The sequence below is a fragment of the Ptychodera flava genome, chromosome 8 (genome assembly GCF_041260155.1).
Source record: "Ptychodera flava strain L36383 chromosome 8, AS_Pfla_20210202, whole genome shotgun sequence".
NCBI classification, from domain to species: Eukaryota; Metazoa; Hemichordata; class Enteropneusta; family Ptychoderidae; genus Ptychodera; species Ptychodera flava.
This window is the reverse complement of record NC_091935.1, coordinates 2,826,945-2,853,944: the sequence shown is the minus strand read 5'-3', so window position 1 is coordinate 2,853,944 and position 27,000 is coordinate 2,826,945. Positions and strand designations below refer to the sequence as shown.

General features: G+C 35.1%; 2 protein-coding genes across 14 annotated transcripts in view; both read right to left on the bottom strand.

Annotated features, from left to right (window-relative positions):
• Positions 1-7,807, bottom strand: part of LOC139138192 (spermatogenesis-associated protein 1-like) — a 36,204-nt gene extending 28,397 nt beyond the window's left edge. For 2 of the 8 annotated variants that reach the window (XM_070706456.1, XM_070706458.1), the window contains exons 1-2: positions 7,546-7,805; positions 2,229-2,335 (exon numbers count right to left, since the gene is read on the bottom strand). In XM_070706456.1, the coding sequence (XP_070562557.1) occupies positions 2,229-2,335; positions 7,546-7,593 (155 nt within the window). In that variant the 5' untranslated portion in view covers positions 7,594-7,805. Of the gene's footprint in view, positions 1-2,228; positions 2,336-7,545 lie in introns of all 8 variants that reach the window. The other 6 variants (XR_011553550.1, XM_070706457.1, XM_070706459.1 and 3 more) reach the window with 6 other exon arrangements.
• An 8,841-nt stretch (positions 7,808-16,648) lies between these two features.
• The window catches only part of LOC139138191 (AP-3 complex subunit delta-1-like), a 41,442-nt gene continuing 31,090 nt past the window's right edge, over positions 16,649-27,000 (bottom strand). For all 6 annotated transcript variants that reach the window (XM_070706454.1, XM_070706449.1, XM_070706452.1 and 3 more), the window contains exons 27-30: positions 26,493-26,633; positions 25,147-25,232; positions 20,154-20,361; positions 16,649-18,844 (exon numbers count right to left, since the gene is read on the bottom strand). In XM_070706454.1, the coding sequence (XP_070562555.1) occupies positions 18,749-18,844; positions 20,154-20,361; positions 25,147-25,232; positions 26,493-26,633 (531 nt within the window). In that variant the 3' untranslated portion in view covers positions 16,649-18,748. The remainder of the gene's footprint in view (positions 18,845-20,153; positions 20,362-25,146; positions 25,233-26,492; positions 26,634-27,000) is intronic.

Sequence of the window (27,000 nt, the reverse complement as noted above, 5' to 3'; positions counted from 1 at the left end):
TTTTTATAAAGTAATTGAAAGCTTTAAGGCAGAATAGAATGCAACTAGTAAGAGATATATTTTCAGATATCTGAAGATAAATTTTACAACTCTTTGCCAGCCGAAAGTTTTGTGAAGTCATTATAAAACTTCCACTGAGAAATTTATTTCAAAGTCTTGCTTTTTATGAAAATCATAAAAATTTAACTTTTTTCCAAAAAAATTAACTTAACAGCATCTTTGAAAATCAAACATTCAAAGATTATATGCTTGGTTTCTCTAATTATGCTTGATTAAAAGTGTTGCCTGAGAAAAATTAAAACCTTTCACTTTTAATGTATTTTCCTCCCTAGACATCGGTTCTAGATCAAATATGTCAAGACATGTTATCAGTAATACCGGTAAACTACATGTCATTTTACACTATTGAAATTTGAATTGGAATATGTCTGAAATGATCATATCAAATTGCATTTACTACATTAATATTTAAATTTCCTGAATACTGTATTTTTCCCTATTAAAACTGAGAGAAATTCATTCTATTGAGGTAGTATATAACTCGTCACTATGCTTGTCAATAAATTTTTTATGAGATAATTGTTTGTCTGTCTCCAATTATTCTATATTTCCGTTACAGACATTATACGCAATTCATGTGCGTGATGTGGACACGTATATCTCACAAAGGCTTCAAGAATTGCTTTCATTCAGATGTGAATTTCCTCATTTAATAACCACAGGATCACCATAGAAACACTACAAACAAAACACCCGCAATGTACGTCAACATGAATTCCTCGACAGACGTTGATGTCATTCACACAGGCCACGACACATTCTGAAATCAATAGAACTCGTTTCTAGAATCGAATCTAAGGCGCAACAAAGGAGTGATTTACTCTACTCCCACAACAAAGAATGTCAACATATGCTGTTCATTTTATCATCAGAAACTGCTCATTAAAATAATTGTTCAAATATTCCTTCAGGCAATGCCTTTCTTGTGTCTCTACCTTCCTTATCCAGGCTGTTCTATCATAGTGCCATCACTCCCACCTGTGGTTTGCTAAAATATCTTATAGTGTAAAATCTGAGGCTGTGAATTGCCTGTGTCACACTGACGTGTGTCATAAAAGTCTTGCCAATTCACACATTCTGTCTCAAAGGAGCAATGTTGGGGGAACACTGGACAATAGTTTATATCTTCATCAGGACCAGACTTCATTTATAAAACTGTCAAGTTATACATCACTCTAAACTGCCTGGAAATTTCCAAAAGACTTTGATAAAAGTACATTTTAATAATGAGTTTACACTTTTCAAACCAGAACATTTGTCCTATTTTGTTCATATTGTTTATGGAGCTTTGTTCAAAATAAATATTTACTATTACATTGTGACATATCAATCATAAAAAACTGTATTTTTCATCACTTTTATGATTTCTGTTATAGATCTTTGACACCAGTTCTAAAAATCAGTTCAATTCATACACTACATGTACAATGTATGAAATTTCATGAATTCCAAACTCAGACAGGGTAAAGTAAAATGTGATAATTTATGGTCAACAAAATTGTGAAAAATAGCATAAGAAAATGTACCTATGCCCCGTGACGGAAAAATTAAAATTCTCAAGTATGCACCCAAGGTGTCCCATGGTGAAAATAAAATTTCTTCTTCAGTAATTTTTAACTGCTAATTTCAAGCATTAGGATATTCTGGGACTAAATTCTGCATAAGATGCATTCATATGAAAACAAAGCTGTCAGTTCATTGAAAAATATTGCTTGTATTTCTAAGATGTTTTGATCTGCAAAATATCATTTTTGATGAATTCACTTGGAATTAAAAAGTAATTTCTGGATTTCATCTTGAATGTTAAGTTCTGAGGAATGGGACGCACTTTGTGAAGACAGTTCAAAACAAACATTCCCTCTTTGCAAATGAAAGATAAATATATCTAACAAAGTAGAAAATGAGAATCAATAACTCTGCATCACTTTTATGATATCAATTGAAATAATTTGTATTAATCCACACCCAGTATAAAATAACATCAATCTAAGCAAGATTAAATAGAAAAGTGAGTGCATTTATTTTGAAATATTAGCGTGGAAAAAAACAATGCTCTACCTTATAAATGTAAAATGCTGCAAAATACGTGTGGGGGCTGTATGTCATATGTTGTCATAGAAACAAGAGAATGAACACATAAACGTTAGCTTTCTATTTGTTTGCCTTACCTGACAAAGCCAGCCGATACCGATTCATTGATCACTTCATTGTACGCACTGCGGAATTTTTCATTCCATGATTCGCTTGGAATTACATAGACATGGAGATCAGAAAGCTGTAAAAAATTCCAAAAATAAATGAATAAATAATCAAATGATATTAGGTAAATAAATAAACAACAATAAACAATCCATATTAGGCCATCCTTACGTGTGTTGAGCGCGACTATCTGCGATAGACTTTTTGTCCATGTTCACTTGAAGAACTAGAACTTCGATGTAAAAAATGACAAAGTGTTACTTCGGGCGACTCACTAAATGCCATGTGACATTCTTTCAATAAAATTGTGTCACATAAATTACAATAAAATTTTTATGCATGAGTATTTTGCATGGCTACGAGAACTATCGGTCATAAAAAATTTAACACAACAAATTAGATTTTAGATCTGTAAAAGTGTGCACAGGTGAATTTATGAACTTTGCTGTGGGATTGTTGATGTGTGCTGTTCCAACCTTTGACACAGTTGATACAGTAGGTTGTCTACACTGGATTGCAGATGGGCAAGTTGTCGGGAAGAGAAGATTGTAGTTTTTTTAATTTGAAGCTTTGTATGGCAATTTATAAAACCTAACGCAAATACCAGAAAGTCTATATAATATTGCATGTAGTCTACAATGCTATGGGATTAGTGTTGACTTTAAATTTCAATGTTTTTACCATTAGGTCAAAGTCCTGTCAACCCAGACACAACTTGTCCGACGCTACCCAGGAATTTCCTTGAGTTTTACAAAGGCACACCGTGCATTATTGATTAAACTACGATTAAGTTGTCCTGTTACGAGACTTGGTAAAGATTTTTTTTGTATGCAAAGCAGTGTCAAACAATGGTGATGGTCTCATTTACTGTAAGAATTGTATAAGCTCAGGATAATTGATCCAGGTATTGAGATCTGTCCACGTCACTACAGTGAGGGAAGCCTCCAGCTGTCCTTTGGAGATTCAGTGTCCAGTAAATCACTCATTAAAAATTGATGGCTGGTGACAGTGCCACACATCCTGATGCGTCAGATTACAGGAAATACTATAATGCCATATCCGCTGACCGTTTCATTCATATTACCCAACGCCTTAGACCAGCCTAGTACTGGACGCAATATCAAAATTTTTGAATTACATTAATCCTACTTTCGGTAAAACTAACCAATGTTGAAGTCTAGCATAATATATTTTATAGTCTGTTTCTTTTCTGGAGCAGGTGTTGTAAAGAAATTATCACTTTACGTTTCATAAAGGCTCATAATTTTTTCATTATTGAAATTTCAAAAGTGGATCACATTGCTGGCTGTGGAATTACATGGCAACATACAACAGTTCCATCGATTTCAATTTTTCCTCAAATTTTTTCATAACTTATTTCTTCACAATATAATTTTTTTATTTTGCGTAACTCTTCTGCATGAATCATTGGAAAAGTTGTCCTCTTGTCTAGGTATAACTTCATGTAATCAAATTTTTGTTTCACACAGGGAATGTCTATTTCTTTGGTATCTTGAGATCAAACTTGGAAAAATTCAATTTAAAATGCATGTCAAACCTAGTGAAACTCAAAGTTGCGTATAATAGATCAGTGTAAAAGTGAAAACCCTGCCTATATGATGTTTGATAGAGGGACTTTGCAGACAACAAAATTCAATATTTCATCATTGTTTTGTTTCCATTGAACAATTTCAATTTGCGAGCACTTTTAAAAATTTGCAAATCTTAACTCCTGAACATGTTTCATGGGTGTGTTTTGGTGACCATATGTGACATTCAAAGTAGAAAAGACTATTATGTACATCAATCTACTCTTGATTAATTATTCTCTCAGGCTTTAGAAAAAAGCATGGAACAAATAACAAAGCCACAATAATTTAACGAATTCCACTGTGGAGAAGATTTGAAAAAAAACATATGTCACTGTCTTTCAAAGTCATACTTTATGGGATTATGTTAGATTTGTAGATTACTGGGTCCATGCTGTTGAGCCATATTACCGTACTATCCAAAATCATCCCAGGGGGTTTGTTCTATACATTTGTTCTGGAAGGCATGAAAGCCATCCTAAGATGAACAAATTATTAGCATACTGTGGCTCAGACCCATCATTCTACAGGTAAATTTGAATAAGAACATAGTTATATCAAGGCATATGATAATTGGTAGAATTTTCATAATAAAACACTGACAATGTCTAGGTTTTACAACATGCTAAATGCACACACGCTCATGATGGTGATATATATAATTGTTCATTTCAATCGTAAATGTCACTGAAACTTACACAGGCAGAGTACTACCTTTTAAATAAAATATTATATTATACATGTGTATGTTGCATAGATATTAATATATTATAGTTATAGACATGTCCCTCCATACATCACATTCAGAAAAGTTGGTACAAGGACCATGGTTGAGGTTCAAACAATTTTTTGAAAATGACATGCATCAAAGCATTGTGTTGCTATTGGCAACATCTTGATATATACATTTCTGATGCTGATATGCAAATTTTTGTTTTGCTGCTGCATTGATGTCATCAAAATAATACACAACACTTTACAGAATAGAACCATTTCAGCAAAAAAACGCAAATTGAAAAACAGTTGATTTCATGACAGCATATTACACAACAATCAATTAGTAATGACACCATCATAAAAAATTTACTGAGCTGTGGCGTTTGTGATAATTAATTCTACGATGTCCATCAAAACGAGTAAAAACACAGCCAACATATGGTTTTGAACAAAAGAAATATTTTCACAGTCTAGTACATTTATATTGAAGTTCAACCATGCATAATCAAACACATTTGATTTTTAAAAAAAAGCAAATTTCTCTCCTGAAATGTGCATAGATATATGAACTTTGCAGATTATTTTCTTTATTACAAAAATAGTTTACACTTTACAGATGTAAACAGTGTTCATTGCTGAGAATTTATTTAATAAAAAAATAACCATTCTTCTGAATGATTGACAGCATTTCATAAATATTGACAAATCACTTCATATGTACTTTTCTGTATTATTTTTATAAATTAAACATGCTACTCTATTTCATCAAATGATAGAAAACTTAGAATGCTACCTTATTTGTGAATTTGATTCAAGAACAAGAGACTTCAATTTTACTTGCACCTAGGATGTTCTAATATAACAATAAAATGTGCCACAGTCCTGTAATGAAATTTTCAATATGTTTAAAAAAAAATTTTAAATGGATTTATTGTCTGAATAAAATTACACAAAATTTACTTGCAATGATGATCCTGTAAAAATTAGAATGGATGCATATTCACATTCAGAATGAAAATCAACCACAATGAGACAGGACCTTTCCTGATATGATGTCGAGAACGATTAAGATTGTAAATATCCATAAAATTTACCAAAAATTTAACAATGTAAGCACTAGTAAAATACTCCGCAAATATTTGGTGCAGCATTGAACATAAATGACCAGCCACTTAAAACCTAAAAATTCAAATATGTACAAGATGATTTTTTTAAACCTTTGGAAATACAGTCCACTGTAAATAGTAAAGTCACTTAATGTATTCAAATAGATCCTAGTTGCCATGGCAGCACACTGGTTTCTCACACTATGTTTACCAATGTTAATGAATTACACACTATTTAACAACGTAAATGCAAGAGATGTCACTCAAAAAAAAAAGAATTTCCAAGAATTAATTCTCAAATCTCTAGAAATTACAAAAAATACAGCAAATTTTCAATGACTGCGAGCAAAATACAGAGACTGCTCAAATTTATTTACTGGCAACAGTTCATCTAAAGCTATGTAATTTATATGTATCATATGTGTACCAGATGTTTTGTGTATTATTGAAAATTTCAAATTTTGATTGTGTTACTCTGCTAACTGAGAAGTCTATCAAGGCAGTCATGTTGTATTTGAGGATCCCAACAGAACAGCCGAATATGAATGCTAGGTGCAATTTAATAATATCAGTCATTTCCTCTGACATGGCATAATTGAATTACATCAACTAGTGCCATGTCTATGCAACATCGGTACGTACATGATCTTTCTGTAAGGCTCCCCCTTAGATTCAGAAAATAAATGGCAAGATTTTATGTCATACCTTCCTTCACTACAATTATCTTGGCAAACACTGAATATTATAGGACTGTTCCTACATGTACCTATTTGTACTTTTACTCTGTGTTAGTGTGGGAAATGATAATTCTATTCACTGTGGCGAGGCATTTTTGGCATCGTCCACTCGATTCGAATCGTTGACTGCAGTTCGCAACGCAGGCATTAATTTTGACATACGTGATTATTTTCCCACTGGTTTTGGCACTTTGGGTACAAATTTACAAAAAGTATGAATCCCAGGTCAGCTAAAATATACCTCTTGTTAACACCAATCTGGAATAGGGAAAGACAGTCTAGCTGGCCGTTCGTCATTCTGGTTTGTAAATTACAGTACATGTAATGTACTTCATGTAATACGTTTGAGATGAAACCAGAGCCTATAACGTGAGACTCGACGGATTATTGACAGTTTATGTTATGGGATCCGTCGGGCTAGTTTCACTGGTGCACAGTACAGTGCAGTAGTATTATCTGCTAGTGGGTTCGCCATATGAACGACTTATCGACAATAAACTGTCATGACGCGTGGCATCGCAAGAAGACGTACGACCTGTTTGTGGGTGACTTCGTCTGTACATGGAGGTAGTCTCTACTACCTCCATGGTCTGTACGGTACACTACTCGAACGTTAGTAACACTAACAGAACGGTTGGTCCACAAATAACGGGACCATGAGGACATAAATGATTCACTGAAATTTCCTCGGTAGATTCATCACGGACTAGACTAACACGACATTTCATTCGTTTGATACTCGAATCTGTTACACACAAAAGTTTCAATTTGTTGAATTGCATTAGCCGGGATCAACTTCAATACACGACTTTACAAAGTTACATGCCCGCTTTGCGATACTTATCGTGTACTATTGTTCGGAAACCCTCTGTAAGACTCTTTTTGACAAGGAATAAAGCATATGGTTTCTTAAGTCGCAGACTACAAAATTCGCACACAATGTGTAAGCTTTACGCCCTGTGCTTAGAGCCGCCAAGATTTAAGGACATTCTACGGTCAGGCAATGTCGGTCGGGTGCGATACAATTTCACGCGAGCGCCATGATGAATTTCAGACGAGTGGGAAGCGAGGTACTCCCGACCGTTCTATTTGCGACCTGTCTCTTTCAATGGCTATTTTCATCGCAATCACACTTACCTGCTCAGAAGGCGGCCTTTCGATCGCGTTGCTTAACCGTGTACTCATTTTAAACGACGTCCGAATCCATGAAAACTACAAGTACAAGGTAGAGCTGACAGTCGAAGGTCCACGCGTACAAACAGTTGAGTGTTGTAAGGCAAATCGATCCAACCAGCTCAGCGTGATGTTGTCAAGCAAGGCGTAATAACAACAGTCACGTGACCTTGTCTCCAATGATCGTTCCACTGATCCGTCACAGAGCTCGACGAGAGAGCGCTCTGTCTATATATATACTGCACTGTGTGTACACTGGAAGTGAAAGCGCTATAAACAGAATAGCATATAACCCTAGTGGGCCGTTGAGAAAACACAAAAAACTCCGACAAATTTCCTTTCAAGGCTTAGCCCAAGGTTGTTTGCCATACCCTTGTTTATTAAGAAACAATTGAATTTTGTGTGTTGTTTTGGTACCGGGACCACTTTATACTAGCCTCGCATAGCTGACGGATCAATGGTCTATCCCCGAGAAACCTTGTAAAAACAGGTTACTTTTGAGGGGCAATAAAAAGAAAACGCCAAAAGGGCTATGGTATTATGAAATGCCCGGAAGACATTACTATAGCCATAACTGTTCAAAAACAATGGACAGATCTTTTTGCGGTGACGTAGGCCTATTTCTTACAGTTGTGGAACAAAAATGTTTTGTCCGCTGTACTACTTTGGGTTCGCTTTGTGGAGATGATTGCCTCGTAAAAAGTTAATTCTTTACGTCGCAATTTACGTATATGATTAGGATATGACGTAGTGCCTTTTCAGGATGAATGAAGTAGAACAATTCGGGATAGCAATTGTCATCGTGTCACTGACAAACTTTAATCGAACATAAAAATGCGACAATGGAGAAGTTCTTACAAGTAACCGTACCATGTAAAAGATAGATCACGACTTACTGATGAATAACCTGAATGGATTAATGGCCAATGGACTATCTCTCGGAGGAATTGGAAGTTTTTAATAAAAAAGTATGTATAGTGGTGCGGCATAACCAAAATTTTCATAACAATTGTGCATTTTGTGATAAAAGCATGAAATTTGGTACGAATGTAGATTATCATAATATAAATCAATTTGGATACCGAGCCACCACAGGTTGAGCCTCGTTCTGGTCTGGCGGCCATTTTTAAATATGGCGACCACCAGTCACTATAAAATCCAATAGTTGCTGCTCTACAGATGATTCTGTGGTGAATAAAGGACGTATTACCATCATAAATGCCTTTTAAGATTACCATTTGCATATTTTTTTGTTTTAAATCAATTTGGATACCGATCCCTCACAGGTAGAGCCTCGTTCTGGTATGGCGGCCATTTTTAAATATGACGACTATTAATTACTGTAAAATCCCATAGTTGCTGCTCTTATGGATGATTCTGTGGTGAATAGTGGATGTATTACCATCTTAAATGCATATTAAGATTACTATTTGCATTTTTTATTGTTTTATGATTTCATTTTACCAGAGAAACGGGTCTCTTAATAAAATTATTGACAATATGGTTGCAACAAGGCAAAAATGGAAGATTCAAATTGTCAAATTGAATGTTTTATACGGTGATCAGCTGTCAGCTGTTCTGTGTAGTTAGACTATATCAGACTTACTGTTCAGACATTTTTTTTATTCTATTCTTATTTGTAATCGTTGATGCACCAGTTTAAAGCATTTTTAGAGTTGTAGCTGGTACGTGCGACACTCACCAGGTTTTGCAAATTGGCCTAAATCGGCCCATGGCTGTGGTGGGGAGGGTATGATGCGTCCGAGTGTAAAACAGCATGTTCCATGTTCTTCCAATGGATGGAGTGTTCTTGAGTAGAAATGTTGAATATGTGCAATATTTTGACATTGACTGATTATCTTTTCTAATTTTTATAAGTCAGCCATTGACAAATTTTGCAGGGTGTTAAATCACAAGGCCTCGCATGGAAATTGTGCGGGAATTTAACCAAATCTCTCACTCTTGTTCATCTACATTCACGCGTAGGCCTACATACCAAAAGCACAATGGCATTTACTGTATAACAAACCTTCTAGTTTTAACGTCAAAACAATAACATTTGGGCGGAAATCTCTTATATATCCCCATAATTGCCAATGTTAGAGATTTATCATGTAACTACAATTAGTACATAAGTGCAGCCGTTTAAAATTTGACCACGTGGAGAACACGATCATGTTTGTATATTATTTTTCGGCTCTGTGTACTATATTTTATACATTACTTTTCATAATTCATTTCACATGAAACTGATCTTGTGTAATTTGATATCTATTTCATGATTTAGATATTGGTTTTAGAGTTATTCAATGTCAATGGTCTATTGCATAAATATATATATATGGATTCATGCTAATAATATTTTGAACATGGTATATTTTGGTACTAATTTATTGGTCGTACATAATTTGTTGTTGAAATGCAAAAACGTAGCACCATAAATTAAATTGTATTACTCCACTTTCTTTTGTTTTAACAAACATGAAAGGTAGGGAAAGCAAAGCTAAAACACAATGCTGCACTTTTGTCCGTCATGTCCGTGCTTGGCACTCCCCGGATCTCTGCTTGCTTTTGCATGGCTAGTCAGCTGGCGAGTATTTTATTCCTTTCCATGGTGTTTACATAGGCTAAGACAACAAGTTTAAACGACAATCCTAAATATTTGCCAATCATTTTCTTGTTATCCACTTGACACATACACCCAAGACCTAGAGAGCAAGGTAGTGTTGGCTGGCCAATTATCTGATCAAATGGGAACCTTCCTATACAAACAGTGACACTCCAGTCCAAATTGAAACATAAACTTAGAGATTTTACGCAGTTCAGTATTCACAATAAATCATTTGCATATTCAGTAGCATACAATTACAGAAAAGCTATTACCAAATTTTGAACTTTTTGAACATGTCAGCCCAGCTAAATCTAACTACTTTATAAAGTATACTGAGTGTAGCGATCAAGTATCAGATACATGATTTTAAACTATAGAACATCCTTTGATTTACTTCGTAAGATTAGAAACGATAATTAGATCGGTTCAATATCGGATATATCCTGAAAATATTTTACTGAAGAATGCCATAAAGTACTTAAGAATGGCTAGCTAAATTTCTGCTTATTTATGAAGTTTAGAAATTATCATTAGAGCAGCTAAATATTGGACATATCCCTATTTTTGTTAATGAAGAAAGCCAAGCTATATGACATATCTTTAGACACTTATGCTAATTTATGAAGTTTAGAAACGATAATTAGAGCAGCTAAATATCGGGTATAACATACTAGTAATAGTTTCATAATATTTTGTTCATGAAGAAAGTCCAGCTTTCTGATATATCTATACAAGTTTTCTTCAGGAACGCACAGGTAATTTTGATGTAATGTATAATGTTTAGAAACAATTATTGGATCAGCTAAACTGTTGAATTAGCTGTGCTCATTGATACAGTTTAGAAAACAAAACCTTTAAAGGCTCAATTCCGCACCTTGCTTGTCATTCAGTTGGTTGTATAATTCAGTATAATGCCTTTCTTTTTTCATATCCATTACAGCGAGTAGAACAGATACCATAATTGGTTTTCAAAAATTGCTCTGCCAAAAATATTAAATTAGAGTTCCACATAAGAACTTTTCAGCTTAAATCTTACAAAACACACTTTAAACAAATAATTTAATGCATGATGCTGATAATATTTTGAGATCATCCATAACTATGATTTTTTCTTACTTCTTTTATAAAGACGTGTTTGATAAAAAATTATATGTTTCAGGAAATTTGCCGTATCTGTGAACCCCCAGAAATATGATCCCAGTGGCGACTAAATCATATTAAGTTCACTTTATGTTTTGACATACGTCTGTTACAAACGAAACGGATTTCATATAAGCATTATATTGCCTTCTGTATTGTGTGGAGCAAAAACAAATGGGAGAACGTAAGATAAGCCGTAATTTGCAATGTATTCTTTTGGGGTATTAGGTAAGTCTTGGTCCTATTTCATGAAAACTGTAAAGGATATTTGTATATTACAAAAGGTCACCTTAAAGAAAAATAAATCGCTTTACTAATGATACCCCACAACCAGGTTACGTATAAGTTTGGCTCGGCATATGACTTAAACAAAGACAGGTTTAACAAAAATGTTCGTGGGTCTCAAAATCGTGATTTGCGGTACCCTTCAACACACGACTGTGACAGCTGTTGCGTCCCAATATTTTTTCAGTTAAAAGTCTATTTCATATTTTTGACATGTAGCAAATAAAACAGATTTCACAAAAGGCATTGCCCAAAAGTCTATTTCATATTTCTGACAGGTACTCATAGCAAATAAAACAGATTTCATACAAGGCATTACCCTTTATTATATGTCTAGGTTAAAAATGGTAGAATTTGACGTTTAACAAAAACGATGCGATTCGCAATACTGTGACTTTACAGTTCCCTTTTCCAATGTTTTTTTCTGTTAAAAGTCTCTTTCATATTTTCATATGTCTTCATAGTAAATAAAACAGATTGCATACAGAGAATTGCCCTTTGTAATTGTTTAGGTGAAAATTGGTAGAATTTGAGATAAGCAGTGACAGTAATTTGCAATATAAAGTTTGGGGTATAGGGTAAGTTTTGGCCATATTTTATAAAAGCTATAGAAGATATTGCATATTAAAATACGTCATCTAAAAGAAGAATAAAATCCCTTTCCGATGTTAGCCCACAAGCTAGGTTATGTAAAAAATAAGCTCAGCAGATGACTTACAAGAAGACAGATTTAACGAAAATGCATGCGAGTTAACAATACTGTAATTTTGCGGTACCCTTCAAAGTATTACCGGTAGACCTATAACATCCCAATATTTTCCTATCAAAAGTCTATTTCACATTTTAACATGTCCCTGTAGCAAATAAACAGATGTCATACAAAGCATTGCCTTTTGTGTTATGCCAAGGTAAAAAATTGGTAGAATTTCAGATTTTTGGGGTATAAGGGGAAGTTTTGGTCCCATTTCATAAAAATATATCGAAGATATTGCATATTACATATGTCATTTTAAAGAGAAATAAATTTCCATTCTAATGATATCCGACAAGTCAGGTTAAGTTAAAAAAACTTAGCAGATGACTTACAAGTACTACAAGAAAAAAGCACATGGATAGCAAAATCGTTATTTTGCGGTACCGTTCAAAAGTCGACTATGACAGTTATTGCATCCCTATATTTTTTCTGTCAAAATTCTATTTCGTATTCTAGGGATCCCAAGGCTTCTACAAAGACAGTTTTGTTATCCTGGGGGTGCAAGTAGACCCCTCTAGCCCACGGCCTAACATATCTTGACTGCTAACATAGCGTCATCCTTTTATAGCTTCTAATACCGTGCATTTCATGCATAAGAATTGTGTTTTTTGTCTGTATTTACCCCGTTTAACAAGTCAGGTGGTAAGGAAACTTTAAAATAATTTTCAAATAACTCTTTTCACAGTTTCTTATTGAAAATATCCAACCTAAAGTTACCCCACAACTTCTGCAGTTGACATTTAGTAGGTGAGAAATACCTGTCTGGCAGCCATTTTGAATAAAATGGTTGCCATGGCAACACTTCGGCAGATTTTCAGTGGCTCGGTATCTGAATTTGTTCAGCACATACTAAGACACATCTGAGCCAAGTTTGGTGCTTTTATCACAAAATGCACAATGGGTTTGCCATGCCGCACCACTAGAATGAGTTCATGACACAATGAATGAATACATTGACATTTACACGCACTGAAGAGCAAAACTCTGACATCCATTCCAAAGAAAGGGATTATTAAACCACGTGATAGAGAGACCGTGATTAAACTTATCTAAAGGGTTTCTCTGGTTACGCTTTAATCATCCTACCACGAACGAATAGGTAGCCTACATTCCTATAGTGTTCTTGGAAAACGGACCTATTTTCTTAAAATCGGCTACAAGCTTTTAATTTGTGGACTCGGAATTCTATCATAACCTTGAAATCCGTCGCAGTAAAAATGCATAACAATCTGAGCCTTTTCGAAGCTACAGAGTGTGAAGTATTATATCCTGTCTATGGGTTGGATATTATTTGGTAACTGGGCATCTATCATACTATGATGTGAAAGTCGGAGTATAGACGTTGTTTCCTGATCGACATGAGTCTTGATGTGAATCTTTGAAGAGGGGTTTAGAATAAGGACATGGAATTGTTTTCATTTTTAAAGATTAACTTTGTTGTTGGGACAAACTTATCAATTTTTTTCGTCAGAGTTCCACAGTCACGGCCACTTGAGGAGGGGGAAATTCTTATTTTTTATTATATTCGTTTTCGTTTGTATGTATCTTTTTCAAAACTGAACTCTTTTTACATCTACGGTAACGCAAGCATGCTTAGGGGTTTTGTTTTGTACTACTATTTTTGCAAGGGCAACAAGGCTGGACAAAAGGTTCTTTGGTAATTTTTGCGCTCAAAACTTTTAGCCAGTTTTCACACTGTCCCGATGACTAATCCATAAACATTGCGAATAAAAAAATGTTTATTTCGATCGTCGTAAAGATTCATGGTAGAAACACATAAAAACAAAGCATATTCTACCTGAAATATGGAACAAAAAGTTTGTCTCCATTGCAATCTTACTTCATGATGGGAACATCCTTTACTGTAACGCCTTCCTCATCCCTTCCCCGTGATTTCAGATGTTTAACATTGCTTTGCGTGCCTTTATTAGGGGGTGGTCTATGCAATAAATCATACACAGATGTCTGAAATTGTGTTGTGATTGACAATTTTTTCATCAATATCACAAGATTGTAAGAGACCGGAAAAGACGGACGCGACAATACATTTTTGAGGAAGCGAAAGTACAGCCATATTGTTTCACAAAACTTAGACGATCACATTGCAGACAGTCTCGATGCAAAGTCATCGTCGACGAGTTCTTACCTTTATCCTTTCCACCACAAATTTTGGCACATCCTCCATTTTTTTTCCAATTAATAAGATGGTTAGATCTTTGTACCGTTATTTGTGATTGGAAAAGGTGAATAAGTCAGACATTTTGCTAAGGATAACTTGGAACTTTCTATGTCCAGAAACGGGGAGGATTTGAGGGTCCGAGGCTTTCAAGGAAGTGCTACCTGTGACTGTAATCATCGACGTCCCCTACTCCCAATGTTCAAGCCGTCCAAGAACCAACTCATCAAGTCAACATTTTGCAGTCTTAGTTTTTGCAGAGTCATTCAATGTTTAATTTCAATAAAAATAGAAAACTATTTAAAAATGACAATCTGCCCATCTACACCCATTAGTCTACAGTAGATGCACCTCTGGGACATTTTAATCAACTTTTTCCTGTGATACCTCAGTAAGAACCTAATGCGCAAAACCCACAATAAACGAGTCTAATGCTGTTTCCCTTTTATTCCCCATCAATACTTGTCGGCAATCTTGTGGTATTGATGAAAATTGCAGTTTTCATTCCAAAATTATCCACAATTTCAAACATCTGTATTTGATTTATTGCTTAATAAAGGCACGGAAAGATATCTATATAATTAAATTCATAACATCGCAGCAACATAGAAATCTGTGCAGTAGAAAGATTAATAGTTATGCAGTCCTGTATATCCTACCGGTAAAACCAGGGAAATTGAGTTTTAATTTGTCTGCATGGTTTCCTTTGAAAGTTATCAAAGATTGGAGCCAACTCCGTTGAAAAAATGTCATGTGTGAATATATATCTTTACAATGAATATGATCAGGTAAACTTTTAAAGTGTTTTTCCACCCTCAATATGTAAAATAATTCATGCATTATCAATGCTCTTTGTGATTTTGTAATGTATGTATAGAACAGTATGTAGAGAAAATGGTTTCTGCTCTCCGATTAAAAAAGAAGAAACAAATAGTACGGATTGTACAAACCTAACCCATGGGACAAGAGGTCCACAAAGTAGCAAACTGTAGGCGCACAAAATATGTTGATTTTCGTAAGCCACCCTGTCTTTAAGACAATGATATCATACCAATATGTCGATGGCGCAAATAAAGTGATCTGATTGGTCAAGAGGTGAAAATAACCATGCTATATTCACAATATAGCATTGTAATATCCGCGAGCTATCGGCTGTAGAAAAATTCCTTTTTGACATTTCACGCTAGAATTTTATGATTCTGTTATGATATAATAGCCACAGAACACCCAACTCTGTTTTAATCAGTTCACTCCATATATGCACTCGCTATCACTTGCGCATTTATGTCGTGAAGTGGTCAAAATCTCGTATACTGTCACTTGATGTGGTTTATTGCTTAAATATACAACTGCATAATGAAAATCAGAATTTGTGTCATTATCCACGAGCAATTCAAATCCAATTGTTAGGGCATGCGCACGAGATGAATGCATAATCCTGTTCATCATTATTACTCAGCTTGATTATAAAACCTGCACTTTACAGAGAACTAGCAGTGAACCTTTTAATAAATGCTCTTTCCTTTTCAAGGTCTATGAACCCTAGTATATCAAGGCCAAGTTCACTTGCTCAAGATTCTTAAACTTGGCAATACTGACCATAATTGAGTTCCAAGATGACAGTGTCCTAGCTTCATTGTAGTTAGAATTGACACAATAGAGCTTGCCAGGGCATGGGTCTGATCAGTCAGAATTTAGATGACACCAATTATATCCCCCTTCCAAAGATCTATTTGATTTTTCAGGGGCAGGCACAGCCAAGCATAACTTTTTTTATTTTCAAGAGTATCAACAGTTATTTTTTCAGAGGTAGATAGCTTGACAATGATTTTTAACTACAATTTTGAACATTCGGTCAATATTTCCCTACTTTGACCACCATACTGGCATCTCATTAGTTAATAAGAAATCTCTTAGATTTCCAAAGCAGTGGAACATTCATGGTACAACACTTGATGAAGAAAAGGAAGAGAAATATAAATGTTGTAGAAGTTTTGTCTTGTCCACCAACGGTACTCAACAACAATGAAAACACACCATTCCACATGTACTCAATTTCTCTCACAGATGCTGTAATTCAATTCAAACACCAAAACAAAACTTCTGGCGTCTTTGAACACATTTTTATTCTTTTCTTCAGCTCTGTACATAAATTATTCCTACAAACATTGACATATGTTTATCATTTCTACAGGGTTATTTTCAACAATTTCAAAAAGAATTCACATGAAGTAAAAACTCTAGAGGGAAAACTATATTTTCATGCAAGTTCACCATCCATAAAAAAAGACAAAGTGAATACGAATATTTTGGAAGCTGGGGGAACACTCTTAAACTTCTGGAGACAAACTGGGTTTGCTGTGTATGAGAAGATAAATAGGCAGAAAATACCACAGAGACACTAAGACTCAAACTAATGGACATATTTTACTTACGGCTGGCGGAAGAAATGGGAAAAATATTTCAATAAAGGGAAAAAGACAATATTTTGAATTGTTTTAGAAGCACAGACATTACATAGACATTTGGAAGAAGCACTGCAGTTCCTTGTTCTATAGAAATCTGACATCATAACTTACACTTCTCATTTGACAATACTGTCTTCATTTCCTATTTTTGAAAGAAACGGAAAATTGCAACTGGACAAGCTGGTCCCTAAATTAACTCAAGTTTACTTCTTTTTACAACTCAATGATCTAGGGATGAGTATTCACATATCAATGATAAATTAAACTCATCACAAGATACAAAACTAAATGAAATTTTCAACAATTAATTAATTGCCCGTTAGAAATTTTCCTTAGTATATTGTGGAAGCTTCTTTACACTCTGGAATCTTCAGCTAGTTGCTCTTGTTCATTTACCAAATGGTATAATTTCATTCATTCAATTTAACTGCTACTCAACATGTATGATGCAACTGTGGAATTAAACTGTGTGAAAGGGACATTACAATTTTTAGGCTCTTTTAACAAGTTCATTCACAAAAATTACACCTGTTTGGATTTAATCTCGACCTCAAGTTGGATGACTTATGTGAAATACATCCTTGCTATATTTTACCCTGATGTTTGGTTTGGCAGGATAGACACTACCAAATTAACAAGTATTTCTAATATAGGTATCTGGTGTCATCTTCATTGTCCATATCTCTGTAAGTATGACAGAACTTTAATTTTCTTGACTACCATTTCAGCAAGCTACCAGTTACAGAGCAGCTGACCTCTCAAACGCTACAAACTTGATAAAAATGTCTAAGAAAGTGAGTTTTGTCAGTGAGAATGACTTTTGTCTGTTTCACCCAACTTTTGTTGTTTCACACTTTCATAACAGTCGTGAGTTTCTCAGCCATAAAACAAGCTGTATGATGTTGGCATACATTACACACAAAGTAAAGACATATTGATAGTCCTATGGTTAGCATACTGTCCACATTTTCACCATTTCTGAAATCAAACATCATCCCCTCATCATAGTATTGCAGTATTTTTGTTTGTTTGTATAGAAATTTGAATCTACAGAAAGAATTATTGAGTAATGATATTGATCTACGGGTGAGTTTCCTTTAAAGCAGTGAACTGACAAGGAACATTGCACGTAAAGACACTTTGTAAGCAGAGAGAGAAGAAATCCTAGCCAAGGGACAATAAAATGGACTATTGTTGGGTGATTCTGTACACCTGTACATTGGGCAGAACACGCATCCTAATACATATGTCTGTTTGTATCATAGCTAGAAATACATCAATCCTACATCCTTCATCTGTTATGCTCCTTAAATGCGCTGTAAATGCGATTACAACACTCCCTCTATATCAAATTAAGAAGCTTGTTTGGGGAAAATAAAGAAATATTTTCAGCAAACTAGCGACGTCCATGGACATATTTCTGAAGTTGGGAATTGTAATCCTATACTCCAAATTCATGAGAAATAGCAAGACAGTAAATTGGTAGAGGAGACAGGGAGAATTGCTATATTGCAGTTATTGGCATAGAGTGCCCTCAGCCTACAGACAATCACCTTTGAAACATTTTGACAATACCATCTACACTGTTGTAGTGGATAATGATAATAACAGACACAACAGACTATAGCTGTAGCACACAAAATATGCACATGGAAATTGCATTGGTTATTTTGAAGGATGATTTTTATACCAACAATATTGATTGCTGATTTGATGCTTGGTTGGATTCACTTTCATTGCTGTGTTAGAATAGTTTTGATCTCATCCAGATAGTTTGATAGTAGAGAAGAATCAGAACTCTTGCCATCAATTGATAGACCGTTGTTAGGCTGTAAAAAAACAACACAAAAGTTTGAAAAGTTACTGCAAAAAAAGAGCTGTAGCTGTAACTTTTGGTGATTTTTTCATGATTTTGTTTTGTATGTCAATACAAGTTCTTGTCCTCTCCCGAAAGCATGTGGAAGCACCAACTACTTAGCTTATCCACACTGAGTCTGTATGTATAAAATGCATTCTTCTGTTTACAGTTGAATTCTAGTCTGGACCAGAATTCACTTCTCAACAATCACAATCCACATGTACAGGCTGAGTTGATAGGTCAAATACTGTGCATCTCATCATGCATGGACAAGTACTAGTAGAGCAAGAATTATGGTTGACATTAAAAAACAAAATCATGAAAAAATCATTAAAAGTTTAAGCTACTGGCCATTTCAAAATATACACTGTCTGTACAACTGCATTACATGATGTAACTTTGGGTGCATATTGATTTAATTGATAAAGAGAAATTTGGTTGATGGTATGACACAATTTAAGATTACCAATCTTGAGAGACAAAGTAAATGTTGGCAAATTTTGAACGACAGAAAATACTTACATTTATACAAAACATTTTGATGGGAGAGGGCAAACTTTTGAAACATTTTAAATTCGCTGAAAGGCTTGTTTAAGAATTTTAATTTTGATTCCATTTGCTGAAGCAATATTATCTCCAGATAATAGTAATCTTCCTCCTACGTATTCTATCCCCAGCACAGGCTGACCATACACTTGAAACACTTATGTGCTGTCCAGTTCACACTGACCATCCTCTTTGGCACTTGGCCTCTGCCTAGCACACTCTAGCTCCCTGATCAGCACAAACACACTATCTTCTTGTACACTTGACTGCTACCCGGCAAATAAACACACTCAGTACTCCTTGGACACACACCCTCAAAGGTCAAAATGACCAAAGTCATTTACAACTAAAGGACATTCAAGAACTTCTCAACAATTTTCAAGGATATTTTGGAGTCCAAAATACCATTTTCTGGGTATCATTTTTACAGTACATCATGTTTACCTGATTGTGACCAATCATTTCATATTTTTTGAAAATAATCCTGTCAATTTTCCAGGACTTTATTTCATTTTCAAGGACTTTTCAAGGTCATTCTCGGAGACTTTCAAATTCAAGGAATTTCCAGGAGCGAAACTACCCTGTCCCCTTGTGTATACCAAACACCTGATATAGGTCACTAATTATGTGCATATACTCTACAAACTATCTGTCTGTCAGACCTGAGCAATGTCACATTTGCACAGCCAACCCATACTAGAAGTCAGCAAGACACAAGGTAGGCTATAACTTACCATTTGCTTGATGAGTAAACATACATGGTGCTGCTGTATTGAACAACCGTAGAAAGATGCTGTATTTTCCACTCTCTCCACCAGGGCTAAATGACCATAGAAACACGTCTTGGCAATGACATGTGAAAATTCTGCATCCAATGGCATCACTGTGACAGAATTCTTAGCAGTCAGCTCACCACCACCAAGCAGCTCCGAATATCTGTCACTGAAGTCAAAATGTGAAAAAAAAGGCGTTTTCAATCTTACAGACTGAAAAATACCGTCAATGACGCTGTACCTTCTCTAATGTGTGGCCAGGTCAGGTAATTGGTTGTTGGCATGGAGTTGTTGGTAAATAGTTGATGATGTAGGGGCATGAGGTGGGATACGGACCCAAAGAACCCAAAAGATGATTAAATACATCAATCAAAAAATTCTAAGCTACAGTATAAACTGCCTAAAGATAGTTCAATGTGGAAAAAAGTTAAATAATTCAGAAATAAGAATTAACAGTCCAAAATAGTAATGACGCACTTCCCTACTGAACTGAGTGCATGTGAAATACACAACCTGGCATCTGTAAATTAAATGTATACCAAGTGATCATTTTAAGTCACTTTTAACTGTTTTTAATGGATTTTCCAAAGAGTCCTGTGGAAATGATGAAAAAACGCTTATCTGGTCTTGTGTTTGTAAAACCTCATGGCTGATAATTGTCATAGTATTGAAAAAAAATTGAAAGTGAAGAAATTACTGTTTTTAATAGGCATATTTTCCTTGAAATACATGACCGTGTAAAGAATATATGCTAAAAATGTTTAAGAGTAAATTTCTTTTCAAAAAAATAATTTAATCTGTGACCAAAGGATTTTTATTCTTTGAGTTTACAAATTCACACATTGCAATTTGTTCAATCATCTTGTGCAGTGCAAAATTTATAAAATGACTGAAAAACAAAAAAAATTGGCAGAATTACTGTCTTTGTGATGTAAAATTATGGTTGACATCACGATGATTGTTAATCTGTTCGAAGTACTACTATACTTTAATTGAAAAAAGAAAAGTTCATGCAGAAATGGTAACATATATTGTCAGCAATGTAGTGTTAATTTTGACTTTACATCAAAATATGCCTTTGCCGGATACCAAATATATAGGGCGAAAAATTAAAATCAGCCCTGTTCAGCAAAATCCACACAACAGCATTGATCCTTTTCTAATTTGATTTGATTTGCTTATGTTATCCTTGTATGACAGTCAGTACAATATGGAACTTGAACACAACACAGTGAATAAGTATGCTGTAAATGAAATGGTGTGGCTGCATCCACATGCAGCAATAGAAGTGCCTTTGTCTCTCACCCCTCATTGCCAACCTGTTCCATCGCTGAAAAAATAGTTTGGTCTTATATTTATAATGTTAGTAATTTCTGTATTTGTTCAAATGTGCGCATCTCAAAAACTTTTGATCATAAACATTTTCATTGTTTTTTATCGCTGACCAGTCAGTTAACCTGTTTATTTTGAATATTTGCGCATTTTTCCTCAGTATTTGACATGTTCAGAATACCTTCAATCTGTCATTTTCTAAATGTTTAAATGCTCCTTTGTGTGGTCAAGCTTTCCACAAGCATCAAATGTGGAACTTCATATAGGAAGGTCTGCCTCTAGAGGGTGGGCATCATGAACAGTGTTTGTTGGTTATTTCCTCCACATAAACTTCTGATTGTACTGTAAACAATAAACATGGCCGACGTCCGATTTTCCTGTCTAAAACTTTCACTCATTTTCGTTCATATGACTCTGAAACTCCAGGAAACAATTGGGAAGAAAGAGTTATCTTGAAATATTGAGGTATTCGCCGATATTTTGCAAAATTAAATGAGAAAAAATGCAAGGAAAATGCCGACAGGCTTACACAATGACCGTGTTCAGACTCAGAGGCATATGATCATCTGCAGTTTATGTAACAGGCCCATATCACGTGAAGCCATGAGGGGATATCCACGCAACTCAGTACCAAACACCAGCGCACACAGAGTGAGCAAACACAAAGTGAGTACCCCTAACGTCAGCTCAGTAGTCTGTAATAGATTGTAGTCAACTAAGAAACCTTGGAGAAAGGCTTAACACTGTGGCTATGCCGCTAAGTCCCTTTTGATTTTTGTCACAGCTCAAAATCGTTCTCCTACACCTCAACCTGAGCCTAACACCCACCTAGACATAAACACCCCCACCAGTTTATGATATGACCCATCACAATAGCATGACGTCAACGGATCTTGACAGACGGAAGAAGTTGACACCAGCATACTGGTTTTCAACTCTAATACCTTCTCTGTCTATAAATAGACACGAGAAGGTAAAAATAGCGTCAATGACACTGTAGCTCCCATCCTGGACTATTTAGTGTTTGTTTCTCTGGTCAGATATTTGAACATGTGTGAAAGGGATAAAGTGCATGAAGTGAAAATACTTAAATGAAATGTACTGGAGACAGTGAAATATGTTTAATGTAATTATTCAGAATATAAAATGGAAAAATACAGAATTAGATATATCGAATACTGTGATACAACCATTAACTCAACAAGTCATTTACAATGACATAGTCCCCACTTGTAATAGGAGTATTAGTCTTGATGGGGCAGGAAAATGTGGTTATTAAGAAGTATCACTGGAGTGTATATGTTGAGATCTATGGGCACATAGGTCTATGTCGTTGTTCCCAATTTGAAACACATAAGGCATGTCTAAGTTATGGTTCTAAATCAGGAAAAAAGATCAGACCTCTAGCAGTATTGGCCAGCCAAGAAATACATATGCGCATTATAAATGAGGTACAAGATGTGACATCTTAAGGTCTAATATCCTATCAAAATGGAGGGTATAGAACTTGTGGTTACTGAAATATGCATACATATGTATAATCAAGGTCAAAGGTCATCGAGGTCACATGACATTTTGAAAAAAAAAATTATATTGCTAATTAATCCCTATATGCCAAAAAATCAGATCTCTAGCTCTATCGCTTGCCCAGAATTAGATGTGTACATAATTAATGAGGTAAAGCGTGTGTTGTCATAAGGTCTCCCATCCTACTAAATACAAAGGACATAGCACTTGTGTTTACTTATTTATTGACATAAACATATATTTTAGGTAAAAGGTCATCGAGGTCACATGACATTTGGTCAAAAATTTCTCTCCTATAGTTATCCCTATATACCAAAAATCAGACATCCAGCTCTATTGGCTCGCTCAGAATGAGATATGCGCATAATTATTGACGTACAGTATGTGGCGTCATAAGGTGTCCAATCATACCATACATGAAGGGTAAAGCACTTGTGGTTACCGAGTTATGGAAAAATATGTATATTTGAGGTCAAAGGTCACCGAGGTCACGTGACATTTTGTCAAAAAAATTGTTTTTCTAAGTTATCCCTATATACCGAAAATCAGACCTCTAGCTCTATTGGCTCGCTCAAAATTAGATATGCACATAATTAATGAGGTACAATATGTGGCGTCATAAGGTGTCCCATCATACCATACATGAAGGCTGTAGCACTTGTGGTTACCGAGTTATGGACAAATATGTATATTTGAGGTCAAAGGTCACCGAGGTCACGTGACATTTTGTCAAAAAAATTGTTTTGCTAAGTTATCCCTATATACCAAAAATCAGACCTCTAGCTCTATTGGCTCGCTCAAAATTAGATATGCGCATAATTAATGAGGTACAATATGTGGTGTCATAAGGTGTCCCATCATACCATACATGAAGGCTGTAGCACTTGTGGTTACTGAGTTATGGACAAATATGTATATTTGAGGTCAAGGTCACCGAGGTCACGTGACATTTTGTCAAAAAAATTGTTTTGCTAAGTTATCCCTATATACCAAAAATCAGACCTCTAGCTCTATTGGCTCGCTCAAAATTAGATATGTGCATAATTAATGAGGTACAATATGTGGCGTCATAAGGTGTCCCATCATACCATACATGAAGGCTGCAGCACTTGTGGTTACTGAGTTATGGACAAATATGTATATTTGAGATCAAAGGTCATCAAGGTCACATGACATTTTGTCAAAATATCCGAGATATATGCGTGAACGGATGGACTCACGGATGGACGAACAGACGGACATGACCCAATCTATAAGCTCACTGGACTTCAGCCGTGGGGACTAAAATTGTGTCACTGCATCCGTTTTGCAATATGAATACGATGAGAAACTAAATTTTTATTTTTCGTGGCCTTATACATGGGAGTCTATGGAGATCTGCCTTATACATGGGAGTCTATGGAGTGTAAACTAAAATATGCAAATTTCACCACGATTTGCCCAAATTTGGGAAAGGTCACTCCTATGCACTTCCATACCAAGTTTCAAATCAATCGGACTTGTGGTTTCAGAGCAGGAGATTTTTTGACCAAAAATGGGAGAAAATTACAAAAAAATTCATGAAAAATAGCAAGTCCAAGATACTGACCAAGATGTGCACAATCATTTCATGTCAGCCCAAAGTACTTACATGCTAATTTTTCATGTAATCTGCTCAGTGGTTATAGAGTTTTTTCAATTTTGACTGTTTTACATTTTTTCACTTAATTTGCATATTTTTTGCAATGACAACTTCATTTGAATAAAATCTCATCTACAGCCCATCATCCATGTACACACCAAATATCAAGATGAAATGTACAGCGGTTTTGGAGTTTTGATGTTGACGGACAGACATACAGACATACAGACATACAGACATACAGACGTACAGACATACAGACATACAGACATACAGACATTTCCCTAGCCTATAAGAATAGCTTCCATTGCCATATATACATATGGCTATGGGAGCTAAAAATGTCTTACAACAACCAGTAATGTCTTTTGTCGCTTTACATCAAAGTGATCAGGTATGCTTGGAATATCAGATGAAAGTTTTCTGTGATCCGATAAGTACAGTACATCTATATGTACATAATATGTCACATACCTTTTACATGGTGCACCAATTATATAGGCAGATATCGGTAGAAGTAATTTAAAATCTATTTTTTCACTGGTTGAGCCTTCATCATCCTATGAAGATAAAATTAGATGCATTTATGGATGGAGTGCTTTGCCAGGGAAAACCGAACTGTTTGAGTATCAATGGTAGAATCTTACAGACCAGTGAAAGAAGTTGTCTATCTAAAATATCCTTATAGATATCTAACAAAAAGATGACAACACTAGTAGATATACATGTAAACTGGTGTATCCTGAATGTACAAATTGCTAAGATTTCAACCATGAGTACAATGGGTAAAATGTCACTGCCATGGTGTTTATGGTAAATGCAAATGAATCCTCAGTTACAATCAACAAGTTGTCATTAATTTGAACACAATGCCACTCAATGACTTCAACTTGTATGCTGAATTCTCGGTTTTCTGTGTGATGTGACCACTTTTGAAAATGGCAAGAAAATTTGAAATGAAGTGAAAAACTATTCTAGTTACTTGCCAAATCTGTCACAAATGAATGTTGCTTCATTGAAGTACGATACTTTTTCCGCTTAAAGGGTAGAAGTCAGAGAAAATCTGAGAAAGTTACAATATTTTGAGTTTTGACAAGGAACAGATGCAGCTGGTGGGCCTTGAACTCACTGTTTTGGTTCTTGTCCATAGCAGATTTAAAAGCCTGACTTTACTGTAAACATCTGTACTGAGGTCAAGTAGTTTTAACTTTTGATGATTTTTTTCACTGGTTTTTGTTCTTAACATCAACTAGTCTCTTGTTCTTCTCCCCAAAGCACGTTGAGATATACGCTATTCAGCTTGTCAACTCAGCCTGCACATGTGTAGACTGCATTGTTATTGTTGAAAAAAGAATTCTGGTCCAGACTAGAATTCATCTGTAAACAGTAACTGTGCATTCTACATGTACAGATGCTGTGTTTACCAGCTTAACCCTTTGAGCACCAATGTCAATTTTTGTCGCCCTTATAAAATATATGCCTGTCAAATTTTTGTTAGATTTTTGACAAAATTTTCATAAAAAGCTGTAGCCCATGAAATGTGATGTCCATTTGGTCCAAAATTATAAAAAAAATTTCAGAAAAATTCATAAAAATTGGTAAAATATTGCACCAAAATTGTGGTGGGAAAAAATTACAGCACTCAAAGGGTTAACAGTTAGTGTTCCAACATGCTTTAAGAAGTACAACAGGAAATTGCAATTGACGGTTAAAACATTATCGAAAGTCCAAGCAACTGACTCTACAAGATATACATAGTGAAAGAACACATGCATATACCGATACAGAGCTTCAACCTTACGTAAACAGACAAAGCTTACCTTAATCATATACGTCAGTGTTCCTTTAAGTTTTTGTGGCATACTGATACTTTCTATAGTGAATGCAAATTGTCCCTCATTGGCCGCACCTGGAGGTAGCTGAAACGGTACTTTAATGCCATCATGGGGTGTTGCTCCAACCTGTGAAAGACAAAATATAACTTACAGTCATACTGATTTCTGAAAATTTAAAACGAACAGTCTCTTTGTAAATAAACACTAACATGCTGACGAGTCGCAGAATCATGACTATAAGCAATGTCAAAGAACACATTCAAGCTGAGTACTTGAATTTCTCCCAAAATAGCTTGTACTTGTGTTCAAATTTACACAAACACCATACAAATTTAAAAGTATGACCAATGTGTTTGCCTCTTCAATAGATGGATAATATACTCTTTATTCCACGACTGAGCTCATCATTGTTTTTGTGACTGATCAACAGGGGTTGAAATGCTGTACCCAACTTCACATGACAGGAATAAATTATCCCATTTCAATTGAACTA